This window comes from Petaurus breviceps, unplaced genomic scaffold (genome assembly GCF_028583685.1).
Source record: "Petaurus breviceps papuanus isolate PSGF00001 unplaced genomic scaffold, PetGlider_PUasm1.0 156, whole genome shotgun sequence".
Lineage (NCBI taxonomy): Eukaryota > Metazoa > Chordata > Mammalia > Diprotodontia > Petauridae > Petaurus > Petaurus breviceps.
Genome location: NW_027185720.1, coordinates 12,174,318 through 12,190,703, shown reverse-complemented (window position 1 = coordinate 12,190,703; position 16,386 = coordinate 12,174,318). Strand labels below are relative to the sequence as shown.

The following is a 16,386-nucleotide window of genomic DNA, read 5'->3' as shown; positions in this document are numbered from 1 at the left end:
AAGTTGACAGAGCCCTCAGTGGCTGCCTTCTCTTGACCGCTTGCTGACCCTGTCGTCTCTCTGAGTGCTGGGCTGGCCCCGGAGCACGTCTGTGTCTGGCTGCCCGACCTCTGGTCTTCCTGAGGCACAGGTAGGCTTGGCGTTCCCCTGAGAGGCAGCTCCACAGCCTGCTCCTCTAACGAGCTTGGCCCTGGCCACACCTGTCCGTGTCTGTGTCCCAGTAAAGCTGATCTCAGTGGACCCGCTGTCCTCTGCCCTGGGCAGACCGTATCTGCACCGCGGGGCTCGATCCCAGGCATCTGCTCAATCCCAAGGACGTTGACACTGAGCGTGTCCACAGGAGGGTACCCGGGATGCCAAAGAGCTTTGCAATCCCTCCCCATGAGGAGAGGCCAAAGGGAGGAAAGGGGTGCTGGGCAGTGTGGTCAAGTAGTATCAGAAAGGCTGTCCTGCAGAAGGGGTCCCCGAGGGCAGGACTGGCATAAGTGGGGGGACACTCCAAAGAGGCTGATTTACCCCCAAATTCCCCCGGGGTCTACGAACAAGAACGAGGGTAAACTCGTCCAACTCTGACCTTCCGTGATTCTGGGAAAGTGCCGCCCCACTCCACACTTCCCCCAAAGTCAACCATCTGTGGTCAACAAACTCGTCTTTTCCGAGATCAAAAGTGCGTCCCCAACCCCCAAATTCCGGCTGCAGCGCCCTGGCTTCCTTAAAGGGAAGCTGGGGGAGCCACAGCGTACAGAGCCCTGGACCCCAAGTCAGGAACTCATCTGAGTTCAAATCCAGCCTCAGATACTTCCTGGCTGTGTGCCCCTGGGCAAGTCCCTTCACCCTGCCTGCCTCAGTTTCCTCCTCTGTAAAAAGAGGCTGGAGAAGGAAATGGCAAACCCCAAACAGGGCCACGGAGAGTCCGATGCCCCTAAAACGTGATCGGGCAACAATCGATGGATTTACATGACGTCAGGATCTCTGTGATTCTGCCTTATGGAACCTTACAGGGGAGGGAACGGAAGCTGAGAGAGGCTGTGACTCGTCCAGGGTCACACAGCCAGGAAGGGTCAGGTGTGGGATTTGAACCCAGGGCATACGGCCCTCCCACTCCCCCTCCCCCTCCAATACTAGCCACCCCCTAAAGGCGTTTATTTCATCCCCACTTTAGAGATGGGGGCACTGGGGCAGGCGGAAGTGAAGTGCCGTGCCCTGGGCCCCGCAGCCGGCAAAGTACCCCTGGCGGGATTTGAATCCAGAATTTCCCGGCCCCGGTCCGTAAGTGTGACGTCATGCGCTCGTCACGTGCTTCGTGATCCTTCCAGGGTTATATTAATCCTAGATACGGTTATAATTATAACATCCCCAACAGCGGCAGAGGGACCGAGATGGAGCGCACCGGGGTCAACCGCGGACCAGGCGCGGCGGGAAGCGCGGCCCTCGCGGCCTGGCCTGGCCGGGCCGGCCTTGATAATGCCCAGGGTCAGGGAGCCGAGGCAGCCGCGGGGCATTGCGGGATACAGAGGGGCATGAGAAAGGCCTCGCCCGCCGCGCGAGGAACTGTGGGATACAGAGGGGCGTCGTCTTCCGCGGGGTATCACGGGATACTGGGAGGGAGGCTTGTAATCCTCCCCGCCTGCACGCCACGTTCCAAGCGTAAACGTGATCCCGCCCCCTCGCCGGATGTGGAGTTTACGTAGCGTGGACACGCCTCGATCCCATCCCTTTTTTCTCCCTCTAAGGCTGGGCCGCATTTCCGGGCTTCTCTTCCCTTTACGGCTCTGCGGCTCCGCCCCGCCCTTCACCTCCCACATCTGGAGACAGCGAGAGAGCGCGTTTCCCCGCTGTTTTACGACAGGGCCGGCCGCGCCACGCCGCTTTACGGCGCCGGGAGCTGCGCGCGCACCCGGGGTCCCTTCCTTGTCGGCCACTGCAAAGTGGCTGGCGGCGCCGGCACCGGGCCCGGAACCATCCGTCTCCATCGGGACAGGCTACGGCCTGAGCAGGTGAGCGGCCCCGGCCTCGGGGTCGGGGGGCCTGGGAGAGCACCGCGGCGCGTGCGGAACCCGACGCCCGCGCTCTCCAGAGCCAGCAGCCCCGGCCGGGCCTCGCCCCCTTCTGCGCAGCCTCAGTTTCCCTGCCGGTAGAGTGGGGTCGGGAACGGCTTGTTCTGCTTACTCTGGGAGCCGTCTCCGGGCCCGGCCCTGATAGCGGGCGTCAATCTTGCCGTGCTTTGAGATCCTAGGCCGCCACCGTCTGTTAAATCCGGGGGCACGGTGCCCCCGACCCCACTTTACAGCGGGGGAAACTGAGGCCCCGCGGGTGGGCGGTGACCTTCCGCTCCCCCCCGTCGGGCTTCCCTCCCTGGTGCCTGCCCCCCCTCCAGGGTCCTGAAAACTAAAACTGTCTTCTCCCCTCCCTCCCAAGAGTTCCACGTAAAAAGCGAAGCTGCTGGGAAATTGAGGCAGTGGGTGCCCCCTGCCCAGCGGCTTGCAGACACAGCCAGCTCCCGCGCCAGGGCGGGGCGGGGGGGCGGCTTCCTCCTCTCCCGTGGGGAGGGGGGACAGTCCTGTTACTGTTACTGTTGCACTGTGCCTGTGGTGCGCGACCACAGCAGTGTTACAGTGTATCAGTAATGTAACTTTAGCTTGGACTCGTTCAGGTCTGGGTTTCACTGGTCTCTGTCTATGCTGGGACCCTCCATATCGCGGGACCCAAATGAAAATGCACCTTTTTGTGAACAAAGTTGAAACCAGAGTCAGAGAGACCTGAGTTCAGATCCAGCCTCAGACACGTCTTAGCTGTGTGACCCTGGGCAAGTCACTTAACCCTGTTTGCCTCAGCTTCCTGTGAGAAATGAACTGGAAAAGGAAATGGCAAACCTCTCCAGTCTCTTTGCCAAGAAAACCCTAGATGGGGTCACAGAGAGTCTGAAACGCCCCGACAGTGTCTTCAGGAAAGGATACCTTGTGCTCCTACTGTGGGCTGGACCTTAGAAGTCATTTTTCTAAGCTTGGCTTCATCTGCTATAAAATTGGATGATAATAATCCCTGCACTGCCTGCTTTAATGGTTGTTGAAGGAATTATAAGGGAGGTGACTCCCCGTAGGAGTGTGTGACAGAAATGGGTGTGTGACTGGGTTTGTTCGGCCAGGCCGGGGAGTGGAAGAAGCACTTTTCCCTTTGAGGCTCTCCACATTCAGGAATAATGCTCAGCTTGTCTTTTCAGGGTTTTAGAAGATGGCAAAATTCATGACTCCGGTGATCCAGGACAACCCCTCGGGCTGGGGTCCCTGTGCGGTCCCCGAACAATTTCGGGACATGCCCTATCAGCCATTCAGCAAAGGAGATCGGCTGGGAAAGGTAACTTCAGGGTAGCAGGGATTCCTGCACGATGCAGCCGTGCCGAGGCTTCATTGTCTCCAAAGCCCAGTTCCCCCGTATTCCTTGTGACGGTGCCTGCTGAGACAGGCCGTGACCTTCTGAAAGTCTCTGTGACAGACGAGACGCTTCCCAAGGCACCGTGGGCCGGCCTTTTGTTAGCCAAGCCGCTCTTGCTGTCGCTGGCTGGGGATTTCTGAGGCAGCAGTCTCTTGGCCCACTGACCTGTGCCTTCTCTCTGTCTCCTTGTCATCCCAATCAGGTTGCAGACTGGACAGGGGCCACCTACCAGGATAAGAGATACACGAGTAAGTGTTGCTGAATTGACTTTCTGAAGTGGGAACTCGGGAGGATGTCATGGTAAAGGACTCAGTCCACTGCACGACCCCTCGTCCTCCCTCCCGGGCCTGCCTCTTCATCAGAAGGCAGTAGGTGAGGGCCCTGAAGCGCCCTTGCAGCTCTGGGTCAATGCTTGGTGTGTTGTCTCTTCAGATAAGTATTCCTCCCAGTTTGGGGGCGGCAGTCAGTATGCTTATTTCCACGAGGAGGACGAGACCAGCTTCCAGCTGGTAGACACGGCCCGGACCCAGAAGACGGCTTACCAGAGGAATAGGATGAGGTTTGCCCAGGTTAGGAGCACGCCATCTTGGGGGTCCTGCCACTGGGGTTCGAGCATTGCTGAAGACCCTAGAGCTTTCTCAGGCTCCTTAACGGGTAGTGCCAGAAAGGATTTTGGAGTCTATGAGCATTTGATTGGCCTAGTGGCCAGTTTGTGAGACAGATGCAAATGTGCCCTGGTGGAGGGAGTGTCCTCCCCTGAGAGGTTCAGTCCAGACCCAGAATGGTGGGCAGCAGGAGCGGCCCATCACAGACGTGTCAAACAAGCATGGTAGGAGTGAGGAGTTGTAGTGCAGCCTTGTGTGGGGGCCGATGAAACTGCCGCTGAGGCTTCCGTCATCAGGACAACGTTCCGTTCCCATATTCCCCAAGAACAGCCATAAATTAGGGTGAAAAGCCTTGGGAAGGGGCGGCTAGGTGGCACAGTGAGTCAGGAGGACCTGAGTTCAAATCCGGCCTCAGACACTTAACATTTAACTAGCCATGTGACCTTGGGCAAATCACTTAACTCCAATTGCCCTCCAAAAAGCAAGAAAGAAAAACCTTGGGAACTCCTGCAATGAACGCGCTTTGCTGCCGCTTCCTCCAGAGGTTGGGCTGCACTTGTCCCTGCTCACCCCGATCATTGCTCTCGGTAGCTTTTATTGTCCAGAATGCTCAGCTACACGCATGCGTTCTTCTACAGTGGCCAGGGGAAAGTCTCAGATAAGCCCCAGGAGAGTTGCTTGGGAGCGGGGGTGGGGGGGGGGTCAGCTCCTAACTGCAGATTTTTCCCACCTGCGAGCACGCGCACATTCATACCCGCACCAGGCTTGTGGCAGTTATGCATGGAGTTGGTAGCCCTGGGCTGTCACAGTATTGTCCCCTCTCACACCCTGTCTAATGTGACCATCCTCTCCTCCCTGGTCCTCAGCGGAATCTTCGGAGGGACAAGGATCGTCGGAACATGTTACAATTCAGCCTGCAGACGTTGCCCAAGAGCGCCAAGCAGAAAGAGAGGTGAGGATGCATTGCCATCCAGTAACCAGAGAAGAAGCCAGACGGTGCCTGCTGCCTGAGCTTGTTCTAGGATAGCCAGGGCAAGCTGCTCTTACAGCCATCCCAGGGTTTGTTCCCCTAGAGGAACAGGGAAGAAACCCTGCCTGTGAGGCCGGCCCTGCCCAGGACGCCTTTGACCTCAGCTTTCTAGTGATCGTGCCATTGACAGACATGCAGGGGAAGCATCAGGGCTTTTAGGCCTTCTCCAGAGAGTGTGGCCATCCATCCATTAGGAGGAGCAGGCTGGCCCCAGGGACGCCTCCTCCTGCTAACATCACGTTTTCCTTGGCTTTTCAGAGACCGCATACGTCTGCAAAAAAAGTTCCAGAAGCAGTTTGGAGTTAGGCAGAAATGGGACCAAAAATCTCAGGTAGGAGCCGGCCCCGAGCTTGGGGTGGGGTGCCCCCTTCCTGCCCCAGCCTGGCAGGCATGCACACGTCAGCTCTCTTGCCTCGCTGTGCACACACTCCTTTCTCTTTCACATGTGTTACCTCCACAGAAGCCCCGGGATTCTTCTGTCGAGGTCAGGAGTGACTGGGAAGTGAAGGAAGAAATGGATTTTCCTCAGCTGATGAAGATGCGTTACTTGGAGGTGTCAGAGCCACAGGACATGTAGGTGGCCCCAGCCCCTGAGCGGGCAGCTCTGACCCCTGGGGGTGAGGAGGGGCTGACCTTCCAGCTGCTCGCTGCCCCTCTGACTCCCTTGTCATGCTATAGTGAGTGCTGCGGGGCCCTGGAATACTACGACAAAGCCTTTGACCGCATTACCACGCGGAACGAGAAGCCCCTGCGCAGCATCAAGCGCATTTTCCACACCGTCACCACCACAGATGACCCTGTCATCCGCAAGGTGTGTCACTCGAGCTCTCCAGGCAGAGCAGGAGCCCCCAGGCCTGGGCTCAGCCCCGTCACTGGCTGGCTCTGACCCTCCTGTGTGGGGGGCAGGGGAAGGGGGGATTTAAGGCAGGCCCCTGCTGTGGCTTTGTTTGCCCCGAATGATGGGGCCACAGCGCCAGCTCAGGGGCCACGTGGCTGTGAATTAGCCTCTGCATCTCAGTGGGACAATGCCACAGGAGACGGGCACCCACGGAGCGTCAGAAATCTCCTGCCTGAGGCTGATAGGCTGTCCCCGTTTTCTTGGCAGCTGGCAAAGACTCAAGGCAACGTGTTTGCCACCGACGCCATCCTGGCCACACTGATGAGCTGTACCCGCTCCGTCTATTCCTGGGATATTGTTGTCCAGAGGGTTGGGTCCAAGCTCTTTTTTGACAAAAGGGACAACTCAGACTTTGGTGAGTTTTTCTAGTGGGTGTCCGTGCAGAGGATCCCTTTGGTTAGTTCAGGCCTTACCCTGCCCCTTCTTTACCTGCAGTGACCCAGGTGGCCTCAGAGGGGCTGAGGAGGGGCTTGTGCAGCGCCCCGCCTGCTTCCGATGACCTGTGGAGAGGGGTCTGCTCTGGGTGGGGAGGCAGGCGCCCAGTCTGTCTGCTCAGGTCCTCTCACCTTCCTGTTTCCTGGTAGATCTCCTGACTGTGAGTGAAACTGCCAATGAGCCCCCTCAGGATGAAGGCAACTCCTTCAACTCTCCCCGCAACCTTGCCATGGAAGCCACCTATATCAATCACAACTTCTCCCAGCAGTGCCTGAGAATGGTGAGGAAGCTGAAAAACTAGCCCAGCTGAGCCTTTTAGGAAGATGGCTGGGAACTGCCGCGTGTGCCCTGGGCTTCCCTGGGGGGGTGCCAGGGCAAGGTGGGGCTTTGCAGACCACGTTCACCACACCTCTTAATTCTGTGCAGGGAAAGGAAAGATACAAGTTTCCCAGCCCAAACCCCTTTGTGGAGGATGACATGGACAAGAACGAGATTGCCTCAGTGGCCTACAGGTGGGTGTGCCTCTGGGTGGAGGGCAGGGCTGGGGCCCGGCTGGCAGCTGAGTCTTCTCTCTTGCCCGTCCTCCCAGGTACCGCCGGTGGAAGCTTGGCGATGACATTGACCTCATCGTGCGCTGTGAGCACGACGGCGTGATGACGGGGGCCAACGGAGAAGTGTCCTTCATCAACATCAAGACCCTCAATGAGTGGGACTCGCGGGTGAGCACTCCCCGTGCAAGGCCCCCACTGCCCCCTCCCCCTCCCTGCGCCGTGTCTGCCTGGCCACCTCCCCATCACTGACCTGGCCGCACCCATCTAATGAAGGCTCTGGCCTAGAAATCCTTCCTCTGCTGTTCCTCCCTGTCCCAGTCCCAGGCTGCAGTTAGCCACCGCCAGACCTCACTGGGTCTCTTCAGGGAAAGGCTTCTCTGCTGCCCCTTGTTGCTTGGTGGGATGTAACGAAAGCTGATGCAGAAGGTGTGGTTTCCTTCCCTGGACCCCTCCTAGAACTAGTCTAGAACACCCCAGGAAGAGGAGGGTGAGAAGCAGAACGTAGTGGCCCCTGCACCTCTCCGTGCCTGCAGGCAGTTCTCCATCGGCCCCATGCTGAGGATAGTAAAAGGCCGTCTCACCGCAGGCCCTCAAGGAGCTCACGTCTAATGGAGACCACACGGATAGATGAGGGCAGACAGGCTGAATCCAGAGTAGGGGGGAGGTAACCTTGGGGAGGCCGAGACCTCCTGAGAGGCAGAGCTGCAGACAGGAGAGGCCAGGCTGGGAAGAGTGTACCGACCCAGAAGAACCAGGAGAGCCCAGCCAAGGGGGCTGTGGGAGGAGAGAAGCGTCTGTGTGGGCCGCGTGGTGTTGGAGAAGGGACCCCAAGATTTAGCAGCTGACGGGATAGACAGGGGAGGGGGATGAGAAGGACTGTAAGAACGGCTGCCCTCCGCGGTAAAGAGGACAGTTTGGGGAATGGAGAGAAGGGGCTGAGCCTTTATGTAGCATTTCCCACGTGCCCAAACTGTGTGCTGTGTTTTTTACAAATACTGCATTTGATCAACCCAGCAAGATGCTATCCCTTTTTTATAGTTGAGGAAACGGAGGTCAGAGGACTTGCCCAGGGTCACACAGCTAGACTGATGCCTGATTTGAACTTGGGACTCCCAAAGTGCAGGCTTAGTGTTCTACTCTCTGTACTGCCAGCTGCTTGAGAAGGAAAATGAGGAGTTCTGTTTTGGAGGTGTTGGGTTCAAAATGCCCTCAGGCCATCCATTTCCTCAGTCCTCCTGTCACCCGCTGGCCCCAGGCTGTGTCCCTCCAGCTCTGCCTCATCTCCCTTCACTGTGGGTAGAACATGTTGACCTTGCTGTCTATGTCACTGAGACCTGTTGGAGGCCACTAGACACCTAACGGGTTTGGTGGTCCTTGTCTTGAAGGCCCTGCCCAGCTCTTCAGCTGTCAGCTTAGGTCACCCCTGTGCAGCAGTGCTGGGTACTTACCCACAGGACTGTGCCCAGACCTCTCATCCTGGCATTCTGGGCCTTCCTGAAAGTGGCTCCAAGCCACCCTTCAGGGCTTTGTCACCACCTCTTGAGGGGAGCCTGCTCCACCCTGAGCACCCCTTTCACCTCCCTGCCCATGAGGATCTCCTCTTGGTGCCAGGCTTCTCCCCCATTTAGGTGACACTGCACACCCGCAGCACGTGTACTGTACTTTCTGTAATCCATCCCAGTGGGCAGTAGGAAGCCTACCCTCTGCCCCGCCCACATGGTATATATGGAAGGTGTTTGGTCATTGGCAATTGCCTGGTCTGGTATCGGCACACCTGATCTCTCCCTCGTGGGGCCCTTCTGGGTCCTTTGTCCTTGCCCACCCTCTCTGGGGCACTGAGCACGGTGCAGGTGGCAGGGAGCCCTGGGACGCTGACTGCCGCTGGTGGCTCTGCTCTCCCTCCACAGCACTGTAACGGCGTGGACTGGCGGCAGAAGCTGGACTCTCAGCGGGGGGCAGTCATCGCCACGGAGCTGAAGAACAACAGCTACAAGTTGGCACGCTGGACCTGCTGTGCACTGCTGGCCGGATCCGAGTACCTCAAGCTGGGGTGAGCATGGTGTCCGCCCGCTCTGGGACCGTAGGGTGTGGGCTCCTGTGGCCACTACATTCTGCTTCTCATCTTCCTCTTCCTTCGGGCCCTTTAGCACAGGCTGCCACAGGGCTCCTGGCCTCCCTGACAACGCCACGCCCTTCCCCGTGTCTGCAGGTATGTGTCCCGCTATCACGTCAAAGACTCGGCTCGGCACGTCATCCTGGGCACCCAGCAGTTCAAGCCCAATGAGTTTGCCAGCCAGATCAACCTGAGCGTGGAGAACGCCTGGGGGATCCTGCGCTGCGTGATCGACATCTGCATGAAGCTGGAGGAGGGCAAGTACCTCATCCTCAAGGACCCCAACAAGCAGGTGATCCGCGTCTACAGCCTGCCCGACGGCACCTTCAGCTCAGACGAAGACGACGACAATGAAGACGAGGAGGAGGAGGAGGAAGGTACGCCATGCCGGCCCCTTGGCGGGCTTCCCCAGACATGGGAGGGGGAGAGGGCACCTCTGCTCCCAAGGGGTCCTGGGGCAGGCTGGGAGGGGCCGTCTAGGGCAAGGCCCTGCCTTTGCTTAGAATAACTCCCATCTTGTGGTGGGGGAAATGGGGTGCTAGGGGTGTCTCCATTCTCCAGCTGAAGATATAGTTCATTGCTCAGGGTCTCAGGGCTAATCATTGGCAGAGCTGAGAGACCCTTGGGGCTAAACCTGGGCCTTCTGCTATTGTCTGCGTGGCCATGCAGGCCACCGAGACAGAACACCTTCCCTGGGTCCTCTAAGAGCCCCTGGCGTGGTGAGGGTAACTCTGGGCCAGCAGAGGGGAGACCTGGGTTCCAATCCCGCTTCAGATACTGGCTAGCTAGGGGGAACCTGGGCAGGCAAACCCTGGGTGTGGTGAGGCTCCGTTCAGTACCTCTCTAAACAAAGCCGATGTCGGTTCTCAGTGGCTGACCACTCGTCAAGTGACTAAAAGGAAATGTGCAGGACCCAGTGGGGTAGCTTGGGGTTTTCAGGAAGTGGGCAAGAGGCTGGCCCTGACCAGGCGCTTACGGCCCTGCTCCCTCTCTTTCAGAGGAAGAAGCATGAGCCGCATGCGCAGGCCCCCACAAATCTTCCCTCCTCCGACTAGAAGGGGCTGGAGGACACCTGGAGAGTGGCCTTGTCTTCACACATTGAGGTTTATTAATAGGTGAAATAAAGGAGACACCTAATGAACGTGTTTGCTCTGGATGCTTGGCATAGTCAACTGACCAGGGTACTGGCCCAAAGGCAGTCAATGGAGGTCAGCAGGGAACGGCCCAGGTCTGAAAGAGGGGCCGTTGTGACTGAAGAACTCATCACCCTGCAGCCCATCCCTCTACACCTTAACCCCAACATAAGTCCGGCTGGTTCTCGGCGTGCATGGACCAGCGCTACGTGAAGGCTCCCCGGCCTGTCCCCAGAGGGAAGCCTTTGGGTGCTCCATCCCTCCCTGCTCAGATGAGGCGTCTAGTGGAGGCAGGGGCCCCACCCAGTGCTGACACTGCCATATTGGAAGGAAAAAGGCGGGTGGGCAGGGCAGCAGCCACCCAACCGGTGTCCAGCATGGGCCATGGGCAGGTCTAATGTGGAATAAGGGAGGGAATGTTCAGTGGGCATGGAACAGTGTGGCCTAAGTATGAATCTGCTGTCTGTGGAATGGGTCACCCTCATATAGTCCTTTTAGGCATACAGAGTGAGTGTAAGCACTGGCCTAGAGGAGGGATCCCAGATGGGGTGCAGCCCCTTAGACCAGGGGTTCTTGTGAGCTAAATCTCTCAGGACCTGCTGCAGCAGATGGTAGGGCCTGGGCCGGGGGTTCTGTTCCGTGGCTAGAAGTGGAGAAGGAAACTACATATTGGACAGTTCTCTGGATGACCCAGAACAAGCCTCTACCTGTAGGGTCTCAAATCCTCCAGTTGGCAGAGCTCAGGACCTCCTGAATGAGGTGGACCCTGGATCTTCCTCCCCCAATGAGGTGCTCTCTTCCTCCAGGGCCCTAGTTTTATGGTGCCTGATACCTGGACAGCACAGGTGGGGCAGGCCAGAAATACAGAGTGTGACTGGACAGGCCATGCCCTTGACCCTTTCATGAGGGTCTACACAAAATACTCCCATGGGAAGGCAGGCCCCAGGGTCATCCATTGGCCAAGCACTCAAGGTCATCTCCAGTGTTGGACAATAGAGGGATGATGAGGGCCTGGGGATCAGCAAAGGTGGAGGAGGGAGGCTCTCCATGTTATTGAGTCCCCTCCAGGCTGGGTTTGGTCACTAACTAGGTGGACATCTCATCTAGCTAGCTTCCTGTGGTTAACCAAGTCGACTTAAAACCTGCAGTTCACAGCTGTGGGGCCTGCGATCAGAACTTAGAACCACCCCTCCAATGGAGTCCTGTCAAACTGATTGGTTCCCACCAATCATCTGTCACAGACTGAAGGAGGCCCGTGACCCAGTGCCACTGGGGCTGTGGGGAGGTTTCTGAGGTGATCAGCCTCCTGTGGAGCAACTGACAATCTCTCTTCTGGTGCCCAGGGGCAGCTCTCATTCCCCCGCCCCCCCAAGGCTCTGAAGCATGGCTGGGTCTCCATTCTTCCCACACTGGCCCCCTTTACCCAGAGCATCCTAATTCTCCTTTGAACATGGCGCTCAGAACTGACCGCACTGTTGGGGAACTTGGGGTGACCAGGCTTCCCCTCCATTCACCTTGTGCTTCCCTTGAAAACCCAGAGTTTGTGATTAGAACGCTCATCTTGACCGGTTTTGGTCCAACCTCCAAGACACTGCCTGCCTTAGAAAAAGTCAAGGCAGACCCTCCAACGGACCTACCCTGGCATCTTTGCTATGTGTTCTGTGACCCAGGAAACCCAAAGCAGCCATCAGAAGGTTCCCCTCAGCACGTCCTCCTGTGCTGGCTTGTCCAGGTGGGAAGGTGACCCTCCCTGCTCAGGTCCCATCTGAGGGAAGTGAGTCTGGTCCTGTCTGGCACGCTTGGCCTCTGGGCCCTGGTGCACCTCTTGGCGCACATCTGCAGACTAGGCCACAGAGTCAGGCTGCTAACCATCAGTCTGGGTGCCAGGAACCCTTGCCGGCCAAACACACAGACCCCTGAAAGGCAGAAGCCAGACTTCCACAAAGGCCCCCTGGTTCTCAGAAGCAATCGTGGGCTCCTGGAAGCCAAGCCAGCAGGGCCCCACGTCTGTGTGGCACACGGGAAAGATGGCCAGGCCCAGTGACAGATGGCAATCCAAGGCATAGCCTTGGTTCAAAGAGATTCTTGAGGATTGAGAGCCTGCCCCAGGAAGGGGCCATGGTTGTGGCTGGGAAGGGAAGACAAGGACATGGGACCCTGCCGAGAGGCCGTGGCCAGGGAGGGAGGACACAAGACGTGGGGCCCTACCACATGGTATGGGCCACAGCAGAGGAAGGACACCAGAGTGATGCCGTGGCCTCTGCTGATTCTCCCCCTTTTCTCTGTCCCCATCTTTGCCTCATCCAGGCCCTGGGCCTCACAGACTCACTGGGTCTGAGCCTGCTTTTTTGGTGGGGGTTTTTTCCCCTTGGGTAAAATCAGGACAAGATATGCATGGCTATCTGCTCCTGTGTCTTTTCTGTCCCCTCCCAGCACTGACCTGTGCTGGCCACACATGAGCAGGTGCCCATGAACAGTCTGGTTGGACAGACAGCTATGTGTGGGCAGAGGATCTTGATTTCAAATCTTGCCTCCACTGTTGCTAACGCTAGATGTCTCAGCTGGTGTTTGATGGGTCCTCTGACCCTTCTCAGAAACACCTAAAATAAAATGCTCCAGGTGACAAAGGAAACCTAGGGTTGCTGAAAGACAGTCACAAACTCTCTCTCCAATTAAGGTCAGTCCAAGTTAAAAACTTCAATTCTGTAAAATCAAGCTTTGGAGCCCGAGGGATGACCTGGGGGGGGGGGAGTCCCCCTCTTTCAGGGGAGATCACTTTCATCAATAGCAGCCCTTCTAATGTATCGTCCCCTGCTCAAGAACCAGAGATGGCTCCCACTGCCTCCATCCCCATCCCACGGGCTGCCTCCAGTCAGGCTTCCCCAGCAGTCATCTGCCCAGGCTGTCGCTTGAATTGTTCTTGGGGATAATTTAATCAATACCACCACGGCGCTGGCGAGGGGGAGGGAGAGCTGGCTTATCCCCACTTTACAGATGGGGAGACTGAGGCCAGGGAGGGTGGGGAGCTAGAAGCGCCCTTGGAGGTCGGCTGGTCTAACACCTCATTTGACAAAGGGAGGAAACAGACCTGGAGAGGTTTGGTGACTTGCCCAGGGTGACAACTAATGAATGTATCTGAGGAGGAATTTGAACCCAGGGCCAGGGCTCTATCGGCGGTGTGTGCTGGATTCGAAACCAAGTCCTCTAACTTTTGTTCATTTTTTCCTCTTTGCTGCCCTTCAGAATTAGACCGCACTCCACGGACCAGGCGGCTTCTTCAAGCCCCCTGGACATGGGGAGCTCACTGTCTGTCACCCGCCCCTTCGGATCCCGCTAGTGATCAGGCAGCTTCCAAGTGCCCCCCTCTCCCCCGCCCCCGTGGGGAAGGGGGAGGGGAAGGAAAAAAAAAAAAAAACATCTCGTTTTCTGCCCCTTTAAATCTCGGCGGGTCCCCTGACACGTGACTCGGGACACTCTGGGACCTGCAGGTGCGCGCAGCCGCAGCACAGTCCCAGCGTGCCTCGAGGTCACGTGACGCCACGCCCCTCCCCCGCCCCCTGCTTCTGGGGGCGGGGCCCGAGGCGCTGCTCCTCCCCCGCCCGCGCCAGCCTCGCTCTCATTGACTGCGCGGCGGCCTCGCGAGCTACCGCACCGTGCGCTCTCTCCGGGACCTGGGAGGGCGAGGGCAGGGAGGAGGGCAGGGAAGGGTGGGGCACGTAACCGAGGAGGGGCCTGCGAAGGCCACGCCCCCTTGGGAGGGGCACGCCCCGCCCCACCCCCGACCCCCTCCCACCTCTCCCAGCACTGGGGGGAGGAGTGACAGCCCTTCCCACCAGGTGCAGCCCCTGAGGGCAGCATGACCGCCCCAGCCTAGGGAGAGGGGGGAGGCTTTCCTCCCCTCCGCCCAGGGAAGCAGCATCCCTAGCCGTTGCCATGGCAACAAGGAGGTGATGGGGAGGCTGGTCCCTTGAAGTGACCGCTGACCTCCCCGCGGGTCCCCCCCTTAGCTAGTCCCCTCCTCCGCCATGGCCCCACACGACGGCTCCTGGTGGCTGCTGCTGACCCTGACCTTGCACTCGGCGCTGAGCCTGAGCCCCTTTCCCGGGCCGTCCCTCTTCCCTCGATGGGACTACTGCATCGTGGGCGCCGGCCCCGCGGGGCTGCAGATGGCCCAGCTCCTGGGGCAGGCCGGCAGGGACTACGTGGTGTTCGAGCGAACCGGGGCGCCTGGCAGCTTCTTCACGCGCTACCCCCGCCACCGAAAGCTCATCAGCATCAACAAGCGGTACACGGGCAAGGTCAACAGCGAGTTCAACCTGCGCCACGACTGGAACTCGCTGCTGAGCCCCGACCCGCGCCTGCTCTTCCGACACTACTCCCAAGCCTACTTCCCGCACGCCGACGACATGGTGCGCTACCTGCGGGACTTCGCCGATCGCCTGCGGCTCCGCGTGCGCTACAACACGGCCATCCGCCACGTGGGGCTCAGCAAGAGCCAGCGCGCCTGGAACGGCCACTTTTTCATCCTCACGGACCAGAGGGGCCAGGGCTACCAGTGCAGGTAACTACGGCCAGGCCGAGACCAGGAGCGCGGAGTCCTGGCCAGCCAAGGAGCCAGAGCGGGGCGTCCTGAAGAAAGCCGGCCTTGTGCTGTGACCAGGCCAGGACGTGCCAGCATGGCCGGGTTACTCGAGCCTTCTGCTGTGGCCAGGTCCTAGCCGTGTCTAAGTGGCCGGGTCCTGGCCGTATCTAAGTTGCCAGGGCACTGAAGCCTTCTGCTAGGCAGAAGTGAGTCATTCCATGGCGTGCTTGAGACACACACAAGGTGGGAAAATGCTCACACTGCTGTTGTTGGTGGTGAAATTCATTCTAGAGGTAGTATCCTTAATGTTCCTGCTGCAGATAATAGGATTCTGGAGAGGCTTGGCAGGAACTGGGATAAGAAAGCAGACTATTGGGAGAGCCATGGGCTGGAGCCCAGCTCAGAAAAAGCAGAAAGTGGTCTGGACATCAGATCTGACTGGTGTCTGCTAGGTAAGGTCACCAGTAGAGTGGGGGAGCCTCCCAAATTAACAATTGCCCTACTAACCTCATGAATGAGTGACCCTTGTGGTGACTGGCAATAGTAACAGAATTATGGGACTTCCTAGCAAGCAGGGCTGTCCAGACATAGAAGGGGCTGGCTCTGGAGCTAGCAGGCTCCCTTTTCTTATAGGCAGACATGGGATGTCCACTTGGCGGGAATGTTAGAGCGGAGATTCCTTTCAGGCATGGCTAGAGGGTTACAGGAGAAAGCTCTATCCTAATGGAAACCTGGCCCTTGGAGTGACAAGCTCTGCTTTGTGTGAGTCCCAAGCCAGGAATCCTAGAAGCCTGGGGCTTAGTCCCAGCTCTGCTCTTTATTTGCTTTGTAGACTTAGGCCAGTCCCTTGACCTGCCTGGGCCTCAGTTTCTTCGCCTTGAACATGGAGGGCTAGACTTGGGCCTCTCTAGGTTTCCCTCCAGATCTAAAGCTGATACTATATGTGCCTAAGTATTTGCTGTCTCCTTCATTGAAGACACTTGTTGAGTTGTTTTTTCAGCTGCCACCGACTCTGTGACCCCACTTGGGGTTTCCTTGGCACAGATACTGGAGTGGTCGGCATACAGTGGGAGTTTAATAAAGATTAATTGGTGATTGGTAGAAGCAGGTAAACCAGTAAACTGTGTAGATGAAAGACTAATTTGGTGTATTATCCTCAGTACCCCAGGACTAACCAGGGCATCCTTCACTTTTCTCTCTGCAGCGTGCTCTTTGTGGCTACAGGTGTGTCTGTCCCCAATGAGATTGACTTCCCAGGATCAGAATATGTGGAGGGCTATGAGTCAGTGTCTGTTGACCCAGAGGACTTTGTGGGCCAAAATGTCCTGATTCTGGGCCGCGGGAACTCGGCTTTCGAGACAGCAGAAAACATCCTCGGTTATACCAACTTCATCCACATGGTGGGCCGCTCCCGGATCCGCCTCTCCTGGGCCACCCACTATGTTGGAGACCTGAGGTAGGGTACCTGGTGGGGCTGGGGGCTGGGAATAGCAAAGAAAACCAGAAGACCCAATGCAGGGGCTTCATAAAGAACTCTAGTATTCTCTCTCTCTGTCTCTCTCTCTCTGTCTCTCTCTCTGTCTCTCTCTCTCTGTCTCTCTCTCTCT

General features: G+C 57.9%; 2 protein-coding genes across 3 annotated transcripts in view; both read left to right on the top strand.

Moving 5' to 3' along the window:
• The first annotated feature begins 1,846 nt into the window (after positions 1-1,846).
• On the top strand, positions 1,847-10,205 carry EIF3D (eukaryotic translation initiation factor 3 subunit D). Of its 2 annotated transcripts, none has more exons than XM_069082067.1 (15): positions 1,847-1,997; positions 3,221-3,354; positions 3,635-3,680; positions 3,865-4,001; positions 4,904-4,989; positions 5,326-5,398; positions 5,531-5,640; positions 5,746-5,878; positions 6,173-6,320; positions 6,550-6,680; positions 6,827-6,912; positions 6,990-7,119; positions 8,859-9,001; positions 9,161-9,441; positions 10,063-10,205. In XM_069082067.1, the coding sequence occupies exons 2-15, from the start codon at positions 3,232-3,234 to the stop codon at positions 10,074-10,076; spliced, it is 1,641 nt and encodes a 546-aa protein (XP_068938168.1). In that variant the 5' UTR covers positions 1,847-1,997; positions 3,221-3,231; the 3' UTR covers positions 10,077-10,205. The 2 variants fall into 2 exon arrangements, with proteins under 2 accessions (XP_068938168.1, XP_068938167.1); XM_069082066.1 differs by having other exon boundaries at positions 5,528-5,640.
• A 3,782-nt stretch (positions 10,206-13,987) lies between these two features.
• FOXRED2 (FAD dependent oxidoreductase domain containing 2) overlaps positions 13,988-16,386 on the top strand; it is an 18,741-nt gene continuing 16,342 nt past the window's right edge. Inside the window, exons 1-2 of the mRNA XM_069082065.1 lie at positions 13,988-14,758; positions 15,984-16,235. Of these exons, the coding sequence (XP_068938166.1) occupies positions 14,223-14,758; positions 15,984-16,235 (788 nt within the window). The 5' untranslated portion in view covers positions 13,988-14,222. The remainder of the gene's footprint in view (positions 14,759-15,983; positions 16,236-16,386) is intronic.

Coding starts and splice junctions, on each gene's coding strand:
- EIF3D (XM_069082066.1), top strand. CDS start 3,232: ATGGCAAAATTCATGACTCCGGTGATCCAGGACAACCCCTCGGGCTGG. Junction 7,120..8,858: donor TCAATGAGTGGGACTCGCGG/GTGAGCACTCCC, acceptor CTCCCTCCACAG/CACTGTAACGGCGTGGACTG. Junction 9,002..9,160: donor TCCGAGTACCTCAAGCTGGG/GTGAGCATGGTG, acceptor CCGTGTCTGCAG/GTATGTGTCCCGCTATCACG.